Below are 15,426 nucleotides of genomic sequence, written 5' to 3'. Positions count from 1 at the left end.
ATCAGAGCCCACGGCAAGGAGTGGGCTAAGACTCTGTCATGTTGCTGCATCCCCACTCTCAGACTAGTCACAATACTGTCACTTACCTGTGTGTTTGTACGTCACAGCCCCTGCCATAACATCTCCCTGAGAAAACTGATGCACTGTGACCCCAGCTTTCCTCACTGTCCCATGCTGAGGTTCTCGAACAATCATGAACATCAGTTTCATATCATCACTGTCCACATCAGTAGCAAAAATGTATTCAGAGGTAATGACCACCTCTTCACCCTCTGAGCAATGCATCATGGGAATGAGGTCTGCCTTTAGGACCGGTGGCTCATCATTTACAGGGAAAACCTAAGCAGGAAAAAAAAATTCATGTTTTCAAGAAAAAAGAGCAATGACAAATTGCCCAACTGGTAACTCATAGCTCATAACCGGAATGACAGGCATTTTCAATCTTCCAGACACGTGAAACAATAGCCATGGAATTTGGCCAAGCCATCTGTATCTTTTAACTTTCCCCATATGAACCAACTTGCAAGAAATGACCCACATGAGAGACATTTTAGGTAGGAATGGGAGAGTATGGTTATGGTTTGGGACTCAAAGCTCTCGTTTGTTTCAAGACAGAAAAAATATAAATGTGATATAAAGCATCCTTCACCCAAGCCCCTATCCTCCTTCGCTAAATTTACCCATATTCTAGAGGAAATCTAGTCCTTGTGGTCTGAGCATTTACATTTACCACATCAAAGTTATTTATATTTCAAATTACTTGATGATTACAAAGCTTTCCTCCACTCTCAACTTCCTGCCACCCAGGAAGTTTCTTTGGACTTATAATAAGCAGCAGCTGCATTTCAAACATTTTGAGTTAAATCTGAAACCCCATAACCATTAAATCAATGCCAGTTTTCAACTTGATAAAACATTTTTTCTCTCACTGTCATGAAAATAAATTTCCAAGTAGAAAGGGGAAAAAAGCAACATTGGATCACACTGGCTGTCCAAATTTTAAAAGATTTTGTAGAAATTTGAAAAAGTATGTCTTCTAAACAGGAATGAAGGACAGACCTCCTCTGAGTTCACGACCACAACTCGGTGTGTGCTGCACATTTATTTATCAAGCAGGGCCTGTGAATACCCTCACCCCTACATTTCCTTCCTCCACGCTTCAGCCAATGTGATCTTTTTAAAACGTGGCTTTCATCAAGTCATCACACTGTGGGAACCTTCAATGGCTTCCCAGAGCTTCTCCTAGGATGTCTTCAGCTTCATCTCATGCTATGGGGTTCCTTTGCCACTCCTCTCCATTTCTACCCCCAAGACACTGTGTCAGTTCTACCCCCAAGAACTGACAAAATTGAAACAGAAATAGAATTTGGTACAGTAAGAATAATTAGTGGATCTTCAGGAAGTGTGATAAGTCTTCTGCTCACCTTCCTTTGTCACTAACTATAAATACCTGCAAATCCTGTGAGTTATGCTTGTGGACGTGGATGGTCACCCAACAGAGAAACTCGAGGGTTCCCATCAGGCCTTTGAGCATGTACTCAACCTTTATGTGCAGATTTTCCTTCATTTGTCAAAAGGGGGAAAATAATCATCTCAAACAGGCCAGGGGTATATAGTACAGGAATTCACAAAGGGTCACATTGCACATATAGATATGGCTCCTTGCACACAACAGGGAAAAGCCCAGCGACGCTAGCCTAACCTGTCCAACTGCTAAATAAATATTTCTGGGCGTTACAGCTCAAAATATTAGAAATAATTTATACATGGAAATGACTGCTTTTTAAATTAAGTCTCTGGGTTTGAGGTCAGAGTAGTTCTACCTTTAAATCGATTGGCACAAGAAACTCATATGCCCATTTCACCAATATAACTTTGCTCTCTATTGCCTGTCCTGACATAATCAAAGATGTAAGCAGACACCTTCTTGCTTTGAAATCCATGTGCTTCAATTTCTATCAGAGACCCCAAGAGGCTTCCAAACTAGAAGGTTTGTTTCTATATGAACCATGGAGGAAACTTACTACGTACCTCAATGTATAGCACACATTCTGCTGCATTTATGCCATCTGTGACCTCCAGTAGTATGTCATCCTGAAGTATCTCAGATCCATCATGCTGATACCTGTGGGGATGATAGTTGTCACTAACCTCTCAAGGCCATTGTGAGAGTGCACTGAGATTCCTGTCACAAGAGCTTTTCCATGGTTTTGGCCATATGTTCAACAAATAAATAAATAACCAAAACCCCAGCATAATCATGAAGTCACATATGTAACTACTGTACTTAAGTATCCTTAAATGTAAAATTGCTCCACCCTGGAAAAATGTGTTTATGCATTCATATCTTGTCCCCAAATCAAAAAGCAGCTCTTCAAGTTGTCACTGTAAAAATGGGAACCAGTGGGTGTAGCTCTGCCTACTTACAGAAAACACTGCCAGGGGCAAAGGGGACACGGAGACTGAGCAGTGACAGGTAAAAGTGGGACACTACGCGGATTTTGGTGATTCTCCCTCTTCCCCCACTTTTAAGGTTATTCCTTCTGCCTGTGCTCTGGATTTTTTCAGCTCTGCCCTAAAACTTTATCTATGGATTATTCATTGCCTCTCTCCTGCCACTTCCCCCTTGTCATTTACTAACTCTTTTCCTCTCAACCTATAAAGATTCTTGAATTTCTCTAGACTTAAAAGTATTTTTGGGGGACTTTCCTGGTGGCGCAGTGGTTAAGAATCCACCTGCCATTGCAGGGTACACAGGTTCAATTCCTGGTCCGGGAAGATCCCACATGCCATGGAGCAACTAAGCCCACATGCCACAACTACTGAGCCTGCGCTCTAAAGCCTGCAAGCCACAACTACTGAGCCCACGTGCCACAACTACTGAAGCCCGTGCGCCTAGAGCCCATGCTCCACAAGAGAAGCCACCTCTGGCCGCAACTAGAGAAAGCCCACACGCAACAGTGAAGACCCAACGCAGCCAAAAATAAATAAATAAATTTACAAAAAATATATATATTTTTTTTTTCTTGGTCTTGCCTTGACCCTATTTCCTTTTTTTTTTTTTTTTTTAAGAAATTCACGTTCTTTTATTTATTTATTTATTTATGACTGTGTTGAGTCTTCGTTTCTGTGCAAGGGCTTTCTCTAGTTGTGGCAAGTGGGGACCACTCTTCATCGCGGTGCGCGGGCCTCTCACCATCGCGGCCTCTCTTGTTGCGGAGCACAGGCTCCAGACGCGCAGGCTCAGTAATTGTGGCTCACGGGCCCAGTTGCTCCGTGGCATGTGGGATCTTCCCAGACCAGGGCTTGAACCCGTGTCCCCTGCATTGGCAGGCAGATTCTCAACCACTGCGCCACCAGGGAAGCCCCCTATTTCCTTTTAATTCTCAGTCAAGTTTCTTAAAGGAATTGTCTAATTCTAGACTTTCCATTTACTCTTCAGTCCACTGTAGTGATACACAGTAAGTTCTAAATAATTGTTGAATTGAGTTGAATTTTTAGCTTATCAATGATCCGTTCAAGACACTCAGTTATGGAAATAAGTTCTAGGAAATGAAATTAAAAGTTGCTTTAAAAATTGTATATTGAACATATGTAATGTTTACATATGAAAAAATTCCAGGGCTAAAAGGTGTTTTACTCAGGACTAGACTCACCCATACACTAGCTAGGGATTCGATTCCAGTGGCGGAGAAAGCCCACCTCCTCCTCCCAGTTTCCCTCCCGACACTGCCTCCTATGCTTTATTTTGTCATATTCCCTGATATGTTCATCAAAAATAGATTGGTATGTGATAATGTGCTAATTCAAATATACTTACCATGCTAATACCTCTAAAAGGGCCAAATAGGTCTAGGAGTACACATCCAAATGCATGGCTATGGAATCAAACAGAATTTCTTTCAAAAGCAGAGTCCTGCACACACTAGCTAAGTGACCTTAACCTCTTCGTGTCTTAGTTATTTCAACTATAATATGAGAATAGAACCATCTACCTTGTCAGGTTTGATTGCTGTGAAGTTTAATGAAAAAAACCATAATTGCAAGTCTCTAGAAGAATGCTTGAAATATATGTGCTGGCAAACACTGGCACTTTTATTTTTTTTTCTATCCATCATTCATTCCCTAGTAAGAATTACCTAAACAGAGCTCTCTTTCTAACAGGTAGGAAAGAGCTGAGATCTTGGGGAAAAAGGAAATTTTAATGAGGATAAAAGTAGTGAAAAGAGGTTAAGATATTGGAAACTGTAAATAAAGCAGTGTAACTAAGCTGTTGGATGAAAATGATCTTCCTGTACACAAATCCTCCTTCCTCATCAATTTCTAAATGTAGAACTAAGCATTTGATGCCTAATACCTTCTACTACACTTTATCAAAAAGGCCAAAATTCCCATTTATAACTTGAACTTGTACAAGTGAGAAATTAACCAGTATGTTTGTCTACCTGACCACTGCTTTTGAGTATCTTGCATTGTTTTACAGAGAAGGTGCTTTACTAGATTTTAAAGAAAAAGTTTCTTACATACTGCATTAGGCAGAAGAAATGAAAGTCCTCAAGGTGAGGGGAACTCACCAGGACCATGAGACAGGGATTACTCCACCCCTGACTATAAGAGACCCAAGTACTATTCCATGTCCTACCTACCCAACCTACCCTACTTATTTGCCCGCAAATCCCCTCCCCAGTAGAATGGATTAAAAATTCACACTAAAGACTTCGATCAACAGAATTCTATCCTAGAGTCTCCAGGGTTATGAAATTGGCTTTTCTTAAAACCAAGTTCAGTTATGTAGATTAGCCTTATAGATTATTTCAGACTCTATTCATCGAGTTTGATTGTTACCCCTTGTGATATGTGCAGTTGTAGCAAATTTAATATTCATGGTAATTGAATTTTTATTGCTCAAATATTCATAATGTCATTCCTACCAGTACAGCAAGCCAGAGGGAAAGAAAATATCTTGGGGGGAAACTAAAGGATTGTCATTTCTAATTTGCAACTGACCCTTGATAAGTATTAGGTGGCATGTTGTTACCCCTGAAAGAATTGGACAAACTTCTTACACTGCCTCAAAATTGATTCAGATGGGAGCCAAAGCATGTAAAACAAAGAAGCCAGGAAATGTTCTAACCTAACTTTTAAGGCCTGGAGGTCTCCCCAAGAAAATATGGCCCCTGTGTTTAGAGGAAATCCATTCAGCTCCACCCTTCCGTGCTGAGGCTGTCTCTGCAGGGAGAGGTGGATGTTGTCCAGTTTGGTGTCCACGTCAGAAACCAGGATGTGCTCTGCGCTGATGACACACTGACTTCCCTCAGCCACTCTCAGAGGGTTGGTAAATACCTAGAAAGAAGGAAGGAAACATTTAAAGCCTTGTTCCGTGAGGTGTACCTGAAGACAGAGCTCATGAAACCAACAGAAAACTTCCAGCACCATCTTCACATGTCAATCAAACTTTCAAGAATGTGCTAAAGGGAACAAGTTCATAGCTGAACATCCTGGCTGAAAAGTATTTTTTACTAAATGCTTCCAATTCTAAACATTGATGGACACAAAGAAACAAGGCAGATCTAGAAACCTGAACACATCTGCATTTCATTGATCTCAGACCCTGTAGAGTAGAAGCAGCAGTCAGATTTACCATCACTGGTGCTAAATTGAGCAAATAATAACATTCCTCATCGTGTCCACACCTACCATTGCTCGGCACATATGTACCTTAATCTACAAAATGAACAAAACCTACATCAGATTCCCCTAGAGAAAGAATCCATCTCTTTTTACACCCTAAAAATTCTTAAAGACTTGGGAAATTGACTGGAGCTTTTAAGCATCAGGGTAGTGAGTGTTTTAGATATGGAAGTAGAACAGGGAAATTGAAGAATAGAAATTGAAGATTTCATAGGAAATAGATTTATTCAAGCATTAGACTTAAATATTAAAGCCATAAGGATAATTTTCTCTAACAGAAAAACTCACAGCTCAATAAAAATTTACTTGAAAGTAAAAAGCAAGTTAGAAGGGCTTGGGCTATTTTATCATCACATTGGGAGTTGGCAAGAAGTGTTCCATGGTCAAACACATGTAGAAAATAGTCACATACGATATCTTCACCTTGGAGGTTTATAAGATTCATAAGTGTATTCAGCACTCAGACCCTACAGTAGGAAAATCTGCTAACTTTGTTTAACCTATCATTTTCTCAGATTTGTATTACTACACAGAAGCAAAAACAGGGAGATACAGTTGGGCTACCAAGTCATGGGCTCTGAAGGCTCCTCACACATGGTCTGGGGTGAGTGCTCTGCTAACGTGAGGACACAGGGTTCTCCGAGGAAGCAGCTACTCTCTTCAGAGCAGCTGCCACTCCTAGAAAGGAGAGCACTCCCCAAGGAAGGAACTGGTAAAGAGGAGGGGGGCCCGAGAAATGGGCAGAGGAAAGGGAAGTGAACAAGAAATCACAGCCTCCACCCAGAGCCCTGCTCCATCCTCCCACCCACCAGGGCACAGCCGCCCCAAGGGCAGCTCCTTGGATCATGGAGATGATGAGACCATGCTCCCTGGGACAGCTGCCTTGTATTCTTTAATAAACTACTTCTGCCAGCAAAGGAAAACATAAAGTAAGAGCCTTTTCTCCCTACAACCACTCACCCGCACCCTTCCTAAGTGCCTTACTCTGATTTTGCCAAACCTACATCTTCACTATTTGTAGGAGAAAGAAATAAAGGGAGCTCTTATTTAAAGAGGATTATTACCACCGAAACATGGGCCATGTCTGCCAACCTCATTTTGTCCTGAGTTGCATCAATTAATATCCCAAGACGCTAAGTTTCAAGGAATATACTTTGCCTCATTAGACGATTTTTAAATATATATGTATTTCAGGACAACTTTAAAAAACTAAAAGCTAATTTGCCCCCCCCCCCATTAATTATTCACTTTCTAGTCCCTGCCTGAACCCAGTGCTTGGATTTCTGGAACTTCAGGTCAGCATCGTGTCAAGATCCGCTAATGGTTACCACTTAGCCCAGCGATAACTGTGGATTTTCACACCAGGGAACCGCTCCCATGACTAGGTTCACTGAAGTGACTCATTTAATTTTATTTCTACTATTCTCAGTTCTCTACAGTACTATTTCATTTGTCCCATCCACTGTAGAAAAAAGACAGAAGCCATTAAGCCTCTTGAGCCCCAAGTCCTCGTAACTATTCCATTTACCTTCAAATGATGGAGGTAACTATTCACTTCACCCTTTCTGGCTTTTTCCACAGATCATCTTTCTCTAGCAAGAAGCTGGATAGCTTGGCATAAAAAACTGTTTCTCTGTGATTGTTCTAGAACACACATTAGCTTCTTTAGATGCTGGGCTATTTCAGGGCATGTATCTCATACATAGAAAAGGATGGTCTGAATAAAATCTAATCAAATTAAGAGACATTCTAAATTATTTTTTACACAGGGAATGTGATCTGGTCCCTGACAGGGAAGGAGGCAAAGAACATAGTTTACATTCCTTTTTTGTGAGCTCTCGGGCCCATCTTCTACCAAATATTGCAAGCTCAGAGGCTGGCGGGGTCAAGCCAGTGATGTAAATGGGTGTCTTGAGTTGGGTGGGGACTTGGGTGACTGGGGAATGTGCCCTGTTCAGCTGCTGCGGGGTGGGGGTAGGGAAGTGGACTCAGTGTTGCCAGAGCTTCCAAATTTTCAGGAGAAGCCAGAAATCCAAACTTGATACAAAACCTCCTGATGTTTAAGTGTTGGCAACTCATTATTTTCAAATATTATTTAGACTCATCAGAACAGTTGTGTGGCTTGGGTAAGCCCCTTGGTCCTGCAGGGTGAGACCTCTGCTCCACAACTTCGGGCAGCTGTAGAGATGGTGAGGAGAGCAAAGGAAAAGGAGCATCCGTGCTTTCCTGGCTATATTCCGGGTGGCTGCCTGGGAAGGTGGCCTCTTTCCTTAGGGATGAGACACATGTGGGTTCTAGACCCCTCTGGTTCCTAATGAATGGGTAATTACACTTTCCGCTTTTGAGGGAAAAAGCAAACCTAGGAATAGCCACCCTCATTAACTCTAGTGCTCTGAGGGGGAGGGAGCAGGCAGGGAACAAATTCTCACCATGAATCCCAGACTCGCAGATACGATGCACAAGGTAGCATCGCCTTTGTAGTTTGATTTTAATGAGAGACCCAAGCGCTTTAAAGCTTACACAAACATTGGGGAGTGGAACAGCACAGGATGCAAGGGTCCATCTTAATTCATTTTAGAAAATTAAAGAGCTTATTTAGATGACAGAACAGCGTAGCTGGCCTGCGGAGAGAGCAAGTCAGCCTATCTGGTTGCTAAGAGACTCCTAATTTAATCCCCTTCACCTGATCAACACATGAAGCTCAGCAGAAAGGAAAGGAAAGAGATTTTTGATAAAGCTTTGAAAATAATGCCAAATTCAGCAACTAGAAAATCTCATCTTTTAGATAGAAAGTCCCATAGGAGGTGAAGGACTCCCCTCCCCATGCTTTGTTTCCTACACTGTAGCTGGAAAATAAAAAAGTTCTTTGAAAGAGCCTAAAGAGAAGTTAGCATTTTGAGTAAGTCTTTCAAAATCTTTCTTTCCTTAGGTCATCCCCCCCTTTTCATCCTTCACATCAAGCATTATGCCTACCTCAGGGGCCTGATTGTCCACCGGAAGAATCGTGATGTTAAAGCAGATCCCGAACAAAGTGCCACCGTGCTGGTTACTGACGGAAAAGGCAAACTGGACGTGTCGGGGATGGGGGCCTATATCTTGCATGGGTGGCATGTAGGCCACTTTCATATAGTTCACAGCATGCTGCAAAGCAAATCAAGACGGACATGTGGGTGCCGATTTCCCAGGATGAGAGACATTTAGATACCTAAGTCTAAGACACCCGTCTCATTCACTGATAGGGAACATTGTAAATGCCACCATCATCAATTTGAAGATCCTAGAAAGCTCTGTCTTACAAATCGCATTTTCTAAAAGCAGGAGGGAAAAGAACAAAGAAATTAAGTGACTACGTCAAGCGCTTGAAGCCAGGCAACTCTGTGAAAGACAGGAGACTTGCATTTTAACCCAGCTCTGCCACAAAGTAGCTGTGTGATATTGGTCAAGCTACTTAAACTTGCGAGGCCTCTGTTTCCTTACCTATAAAGTGAAAAAAATAATAGTACTGAGCACATAGGTTGACATACTCATTTAATACCACCTCTAACTACAGTGAGATTCAGCAGCTCCGGAGTAGCTGCTGCCTAAGCACTCATCATTACTGTGCCTCTAGTCAGGTCTGCAGAGCAGAGGCCACAGGAGCAGGGAGAGGGCTAATGAAGGATTGTGGAAAGCAGTAGATAGCATGCGCTGACTTATGTCCCCCACAAAAAAAGATACGTTGAATTCCAACCCCCAGTACCTCAGCATGTGACCTTACTTGGAAACAGGGTTGTTGCAGATGTAATTACTTAAGGTAAGGCCATACTGGAGTAGGGTGGGCCCTTAATCCAATATAACTTGCTCCTTATAAAAAGAGAGAGACTCAGGGAGAACACAGCCATGGCGTGACAGAGGCAGAGAGTGGAGTGATGATCTACCAGTCAAGGAATGTCAGATTGCCAGCAAACCACTAGACGATGGAAAGAGGTAAGACCCCACTGCCCCCCGACCAAACAGGGTTTTGGAGGATGGTGGGCCTGCTGAGACCTTGGTTTCAGACTTCTAGCCTTCTAACCTCTAGTTTCAGAACTGTAAGACAATACATCTCTGTTCTTTTAAGCCACCTAGTTTGTGTTACTGGGCTATAGTAGCCCTAGGAAACTAACATGGTAGGATATTGGATGAACTGAATTTGATGGAGTAAAAACATATGCACCAGGTCCCTATATCAGAGCCCTAAACCAGGAACCTAAATTGATGCAAAAGACTGTGTTGAATTATAACAAGATTTTACAATCATATCCAGCTTGATCAAGCATTTTCAAATACATGTCGCTTAATGGAAATGTGCAAGCAGAAAGAATATAGACATCAAGTATTTGTTGCTTGTGACAGATGTCAAAGGCCAATACTCTCAAGTGCAACGTTGGGAGCACCGTACCTTCTCAGAGGACACTTCCATCATGTTTGTCAACATTTGAGCATAGCATCATACCTGAGTGAATGACTTCAGCTCTGGAGCTGCAGGGTTTTTGGTTAGCCTTGGTATGCTGTCTACCATGAATAATTTCCCAGCATCCAAGTGCCTAAACAAAAACACAAGAGAACACATCAGCTAACTTTCCAAGTAAGAAAAATTAAATCAAATAGTAGCCCACAACCAAATTTTCTGAAGCTAAAAGTGCTCACTGTAGGAAGAAATCAAATGTTCCATCTTTATATCAAGGCGGGGGGAGGTTCTAGCCTTAAGTCTAGTATCACGAATGCTGTTCTCATCATGACTGCAGGAAGTATGTACAGAATTTCTGCTCTGACATCATGAAAGGGAACCTAACTACAATAAGATGTAGTTAGATACTCATCCTAAAAACGTTTCCTGGGCTTCCCTGGTGGCGCAGTGGTTGAGAATCTGCCTGCCAATGCAGGGGACACGGGTTTGAGCCCTGGTCCGGGAAGATCCCACATGCCGCGGAGCAACTAAGCCCGTGAGCCACAATTACTGAGCCTGCGCGTCTGGAGCCTGTGCTCCGCAACAAGAGAGGCCACGATAGTGAGAGGCCTGCGCACCGCGATGAAGAGTGGCCCCCACTTGCCGCAACTAGAGAAAGCCCACGCATAGAAACGAAGACCCAACACAGCCATAAATAAATAAATAAATTAATTAATTAAAAAAAAAAAAAAAAAACGTTTCCTCACTATCATTTGGTAGATAATACAAACCTAAGGTATATTCATGATATTTTCTGGATTGGAATCAGAGAATATGACCACTTTTGTGAGCTGCAATATCTAAAAATAAAGCGATGAAGACTCAGCACATTTTACTAAAAAGAAGAAAAGTATTCTCTTTAGAAAAAGGGATTAAAGACTGTTTTAAGCCTACCTAAGCTGAAGACACTACAAGCTGCAGGCCACTTAACCAATTAATATAGCTTTTGAAGGGAGGTATGAGACAAGTTTGAGATTAGAATAAATGCTGAATTGAATATAAGTTCGTGTGTGACCAGCAAAGCAAGTGAACCACAGTAGTATACATTGACACTTTCAACTCAATCCTAGAACGCAACCCTCAACTAATAGCCCAGGTGATGACTCTTCGTAGAGATACCTGCGGCTAGAGGAGAAAAATGGAGGAGTGGTTACTGTGTAGAGCAGCTCCCTGTCATATGATTCTGTATCTACAAAACGTAGATGTTTCTTAGTGATACAGGCCACCTCTGTTTCCTTGACAACCAAATGCCGAGAAACTCCAGGAGCCTCTTTCGGAAGCTGGTCATCTACTGGAGTGATATGGATTGTCACCACCTGGAAAGAAATTATCTTTACCATTAATTTGAAATACCTAAAAGACACCAAAGAAAGCCACCCCACTATCATCCAGTCACAGTTATGATTTTCAAAAACGGCCATTTTGTAATACACTTCCAGTGAAAAAATTGGGGAGTTATTAGGAACGTGAAAAATGGAACATTCTCCACATACTTTTCATTCTATCTTAAGAATATGATTATCACAATTATAGTTAATGCAGTCATGAGTGCCATAGAATAGGCATATAACACACAAAATATGTTCCTGGTTTTATTTCTACACATCCCTTTACCAGCAACCTGGGCTTTCTCTTCCTCTTTCCACTCAGTCATAGATCCTGGAAACCTTGACATTTCTTTTGGTTCCTCTTTCTCTACCCACATATAACACATCACCAAGTCCCAGAGTGTGTACTTACAAAATTTTCTAAACAGTGACCACACCCTAGTCCCACAGCTGTCATTCCCACTGTTCCTGACCTTGCTCCAGTTTTCATAGTTTCCTTACATCATCACAACGGCTTTCCATCAGCCCTAACTCCAATAACTCATTTTGACTTTTCATACCGCTGGTGTTATCTTTTAAAAAATACAAGTCAAATCAGGTTATTCACTTCCTCAAAAATCTAAAAAAAGATACAAATGAAGTTATCGACAAAACAGAAATAGACCCACAGACACAGAAAACAAATTTATGGTTACCAAAGGGGAAAGGCGGGGGAGGGATAAATTAGGAGGCTGGGATTAACATATACACACTACTATATATAAAATAGAAAACCAACAAGGACCTACTGTATCGCACAGGGAACTACACTCAATATTTTGCAATAACCTCTAAGGGAAAAGAATCTGAAAAAGAATATATATATATACATGAATAACTGAATCACTGTGCTGTACCCCTGAAACTAACACATTGTAAATCAACCATACCTCAATAAAATTTTTTTAAAAAGAAAGTTAAAAAAAAAAATCTTAACCCCCCAGGAGGGATAGAATTATTCAAACTCCTTAGCATGGTATTCAAGACCCCTCACAGTTTAAACACACTCTTTATTTCAACTTTATCTTGTATGACCTTTCAACATTAATCTAGCATCCTGATTGCACTCAGTGGACCCAGTCCTAGTCCTCAAACATGCCTCTATGCTCTGAATCCTGTTGTTCCTTCAGTCTGGAATGCTTTTCTCCTGCTCTCTCCAGCAACCTGAGTCTTTCTTATCCTTGAAGGTTCTTCTTGAAACGTTCTCCAATTTCTCAGTTGGAATTAATTTTTCCTGAATTTTGGTTATCCCTTGATAAACATCGTTATTTCATTGTCCTGTATTATTAGTTAGTAGTTTACATGTAAATCTCTCCTAGACTGAAAGTTCCATGAGGAGGATCATAGTATAGTGCAAACCACATGGAATTTGGCAGTGAACAGATGGTTAAAGTCCTGGGTAAACCACTTAGTAGCTGTTACTGATCTTGAACAGGTCACTCAACTTTTTTGAGTGTCAATTTTCCTATTTGTAAATTAAGCATAATATCAACAACCTCACAGAATTTTATGAGGATCAAATATCACTATGAAGATAAAATGTCTGGCATATATTATGTGCTCAATAAATATTTCGTTCATTTCTATAGCTCCACCACATCTGGCATGGTATTTTGTAGGTAGGAGGCACTTTATAGGTGTTTCCTCACTGAATGAGTCAACATGCCCTGTTTGTGATGTTAAGAATTTTCTCAAACATTCATAGGGTTGGATCTTGCAAGAGGGCAAGGAGACTTTGCCAAACAGCTTTTTATCATCACTTTTTTTTTTTTTTTTTTTTTACAGTAATCCATGATTGGTTGGGAGAAAGCAATTACTCTCTCTCAAAATGGTACATTTGCTTGGCATCATGAGTCGTTGCACAGCCTGATGCATGAAAGTATTCTGACTCTGGTTTTGATTTATTTTAATATTGTCACTGAAGTACAGATCAGCAATGCCAATTTTTTTCTAAGATAATGGTGTTCACAATAACCAATTTGAAAATGAAGAGAATTTCTTTTTTAAGTTAACACACAAAGCAAAAACTAAAACATGGTTAAGCTTTTGCTATGATACGAAAAAGACTGGAACATCAGCTCAGCCACCTACAAACTTTGCTGCCTGGGGCAAATCATTTAACCCTTTTGGGGCTCAGTTTTTCTCTCTTTACACTGGGAATAATAAGGATGACTATTATAGTGAAGTGCTGTCAGGATCAAATGAGATAGCTGATAGCACAGTGAGTACCTGGTAGTAGGTGCTCAATAAATTAATTCCGTCTCCATCCTTCATTACTTTTACAAAAGCATACAGCATATTTACTACTCTATTATGAAGCATTTCAATAATTAGAAACTAAACTCAGTTATCAAAATAAAGGAACACAATGACAGGCATTTCTCCCGTTCCTGGAATCTGTGTCATGATTTTTTTTCCAGTTACAGTTTTTTGCTAATCTCTAAAATTCAGAAATTCCCTATGGGACATCCCAGCCATGGTGTGGATCAGTGAGGCTCCACTTAACTGAAAAACTAGATTTAATAAGGAAACAATGGTTATTGTGTCTTCAAAGAGACCATTTTCTATGCTAATTTATTCTCCAGTGTGTTCTTTGTGCAAAAAGAATGTACAAGCATGCTTTTCTATACCCCAGTAGTAATTCATGGTGGGCACATTTTTCAACATGCTTTATGATCGCTTAAGTTGATGTGTCTTTACATATTTATGCATGTCCAAATAATTACTGTGTCCGTGTTCTGCGGGTGAGAAAGATCCTATTTTAACAAACTCCATAGAGAAATAAAGTGTTCTCATTTTTACTGAAATTTGGTTGTAAAAAAGACCTAATTAAATACCCATTCCCACAAAGTGGAAAACTAGTGCCCATACTAGTCACTGGGCTCTTGCTTGTTGCCTTCCCCTACATGCATCCAGTCTACTTACGGCCACAAGCACCCACAGACAGATCTGCAGGGAATCGGAACATAAAGTAATAAATCAGTATATAAAATGACAACCACTAACCTTGACCCTCAGAATCCAGCTCACAATATGATACTCCACTGGCTACTATCTGCCTTCCTTGTAGACCTGGGTTCTTGATCCTTTCTCTGCACTGAGCTTTGCTTTCTGCCTGATTCCTTCTTTTGCATCTTCCTTTGAGATTATCCAGTGCTATTTCTCACACCCAGGAGTTATTTCCAATGCTAGTTTTGCCCACTCCCCTTTCTGGTCTGACTTCTGATAAATGCCCACTCTGGGTGCCTGTTCTCTCCTCTGGTCATGTTTCACTCCTTCCTCCCACTTTGCCCCCAGGCCTTTGTGGCATCTGCTTCCTTTCTTCCTGTTTCTTAGTCCTCTTTCTCCATTTCTCTTCTATCCTTATGTTTCGCTCTCCATTTTACTGCTAACGTTACTCTCTCCCGGGTTAAAATCTAAGGTATAAATTCTATAAAGACCGCTACTGAGAGGAATAAAGAAGAAAATATTTTTCTTCTTCTTTCTTTTTCTGGTCAGGACTACTTTACATACAATGAACTACATTCAGTATAAGTATATAATTTGATGAATTGTGACAATCTTATATACCTGTCAAGGCACCACCACAGTTAAGATACAGAATATTCTCTATAGATTTACTGTTTTTTTTGGTTGGTTTGTTTGATAGTATTTCATCATATAGATACAGTTTTTTAAACCAGTCTTCTGTTGATAAGCACTTGGGTAGTGATACAAACAATTCTGTAATAACCTAAGAAAATATTTTTCAAATGCAAATTGAGTAGGTGAGGCTTTATTTGATGACAGTCATGGCAACCAAGGTAGAAAGAGAGGGGGGTTCTTGCTAACATCTTGTTGATGTGTAGGTAGATCTCTCAGTAGGAGTATCTAGATGGGAAAGATGAGAAGAAGTAAGAA

At 40.7% G+C, this 15,426-nt stretch overlaps 1 protein-coding gene across 7 annotated transcripts in view; it reads right to left on the bottom strand.

Annotated features, from left to right (window-relative positions):
• FREM1 (FRAS1 related extracellular matrix 1) overlaps positions 1 to 15,426 on the bottom strand; it is a 172,795-nt gene that overhangs the window by 91,737 nt on the left and 65,632 nt on the right. For 5 of the 7 annotated variants that reach the window (XM_036856516.1, XM_036856518.1, XM_036856520.1 and 2 more), the window contains 6 exons: positions 11,279 to 11,475; positions 10,166 to 10,256; positions 8,665 to 8,832; positions 5,135 to 5,343; positions 2,032 to 2,125; positions 87 to 339 (listed from right to left, as the gene is read on the bottom strand). In XM_036856516.1, coding sequence (XP_036712411.1) covers positions 87 to 339; positions 2,032 to 2,125; positions 5,135 to 5,343; positions 8,665 to 8,832; positions 10,166 to 10,256; positions 11,279 to 11,475 — 1,012 coding nt within the window. Of the gene's footprint in view, positions 1 to 86; positions 340 to 2,031; positions 2,126 to 5,134; positions 5,344 to 8,664; positions 8,833 to 10,165; positions 10,257 to 11,278; positions 11,476 to 15,302; positions 15,397 to 15,426 lie in introns of those variants that run through there. The other 2 variants (XM_036856521.1, XM_036856524.1) reach the window with 2 other exon arrangements.

This window comes from Balaenoptera musculus, chromosome 6 (genome assembly GCF_009873245.2).
Source record: "Balaenoptera musculus isolate JJ_BM4_2016_0621 chromosome 6, mBalMus1.pri.v3, whole genome shotgun sequence".
NCBI classification, from domain to species: Eukaryota; Metazoa; Chordata; class Mammalia; order Artiodactyla; family Balaenopteridae; genus Balaenoptera; species Balaenoptera musculus.
The sequence above is the reverse complement of the archived record's forward strand: the minus strand, read 5'-3'. Positions and strand labels throughout refer to the sequence as shown.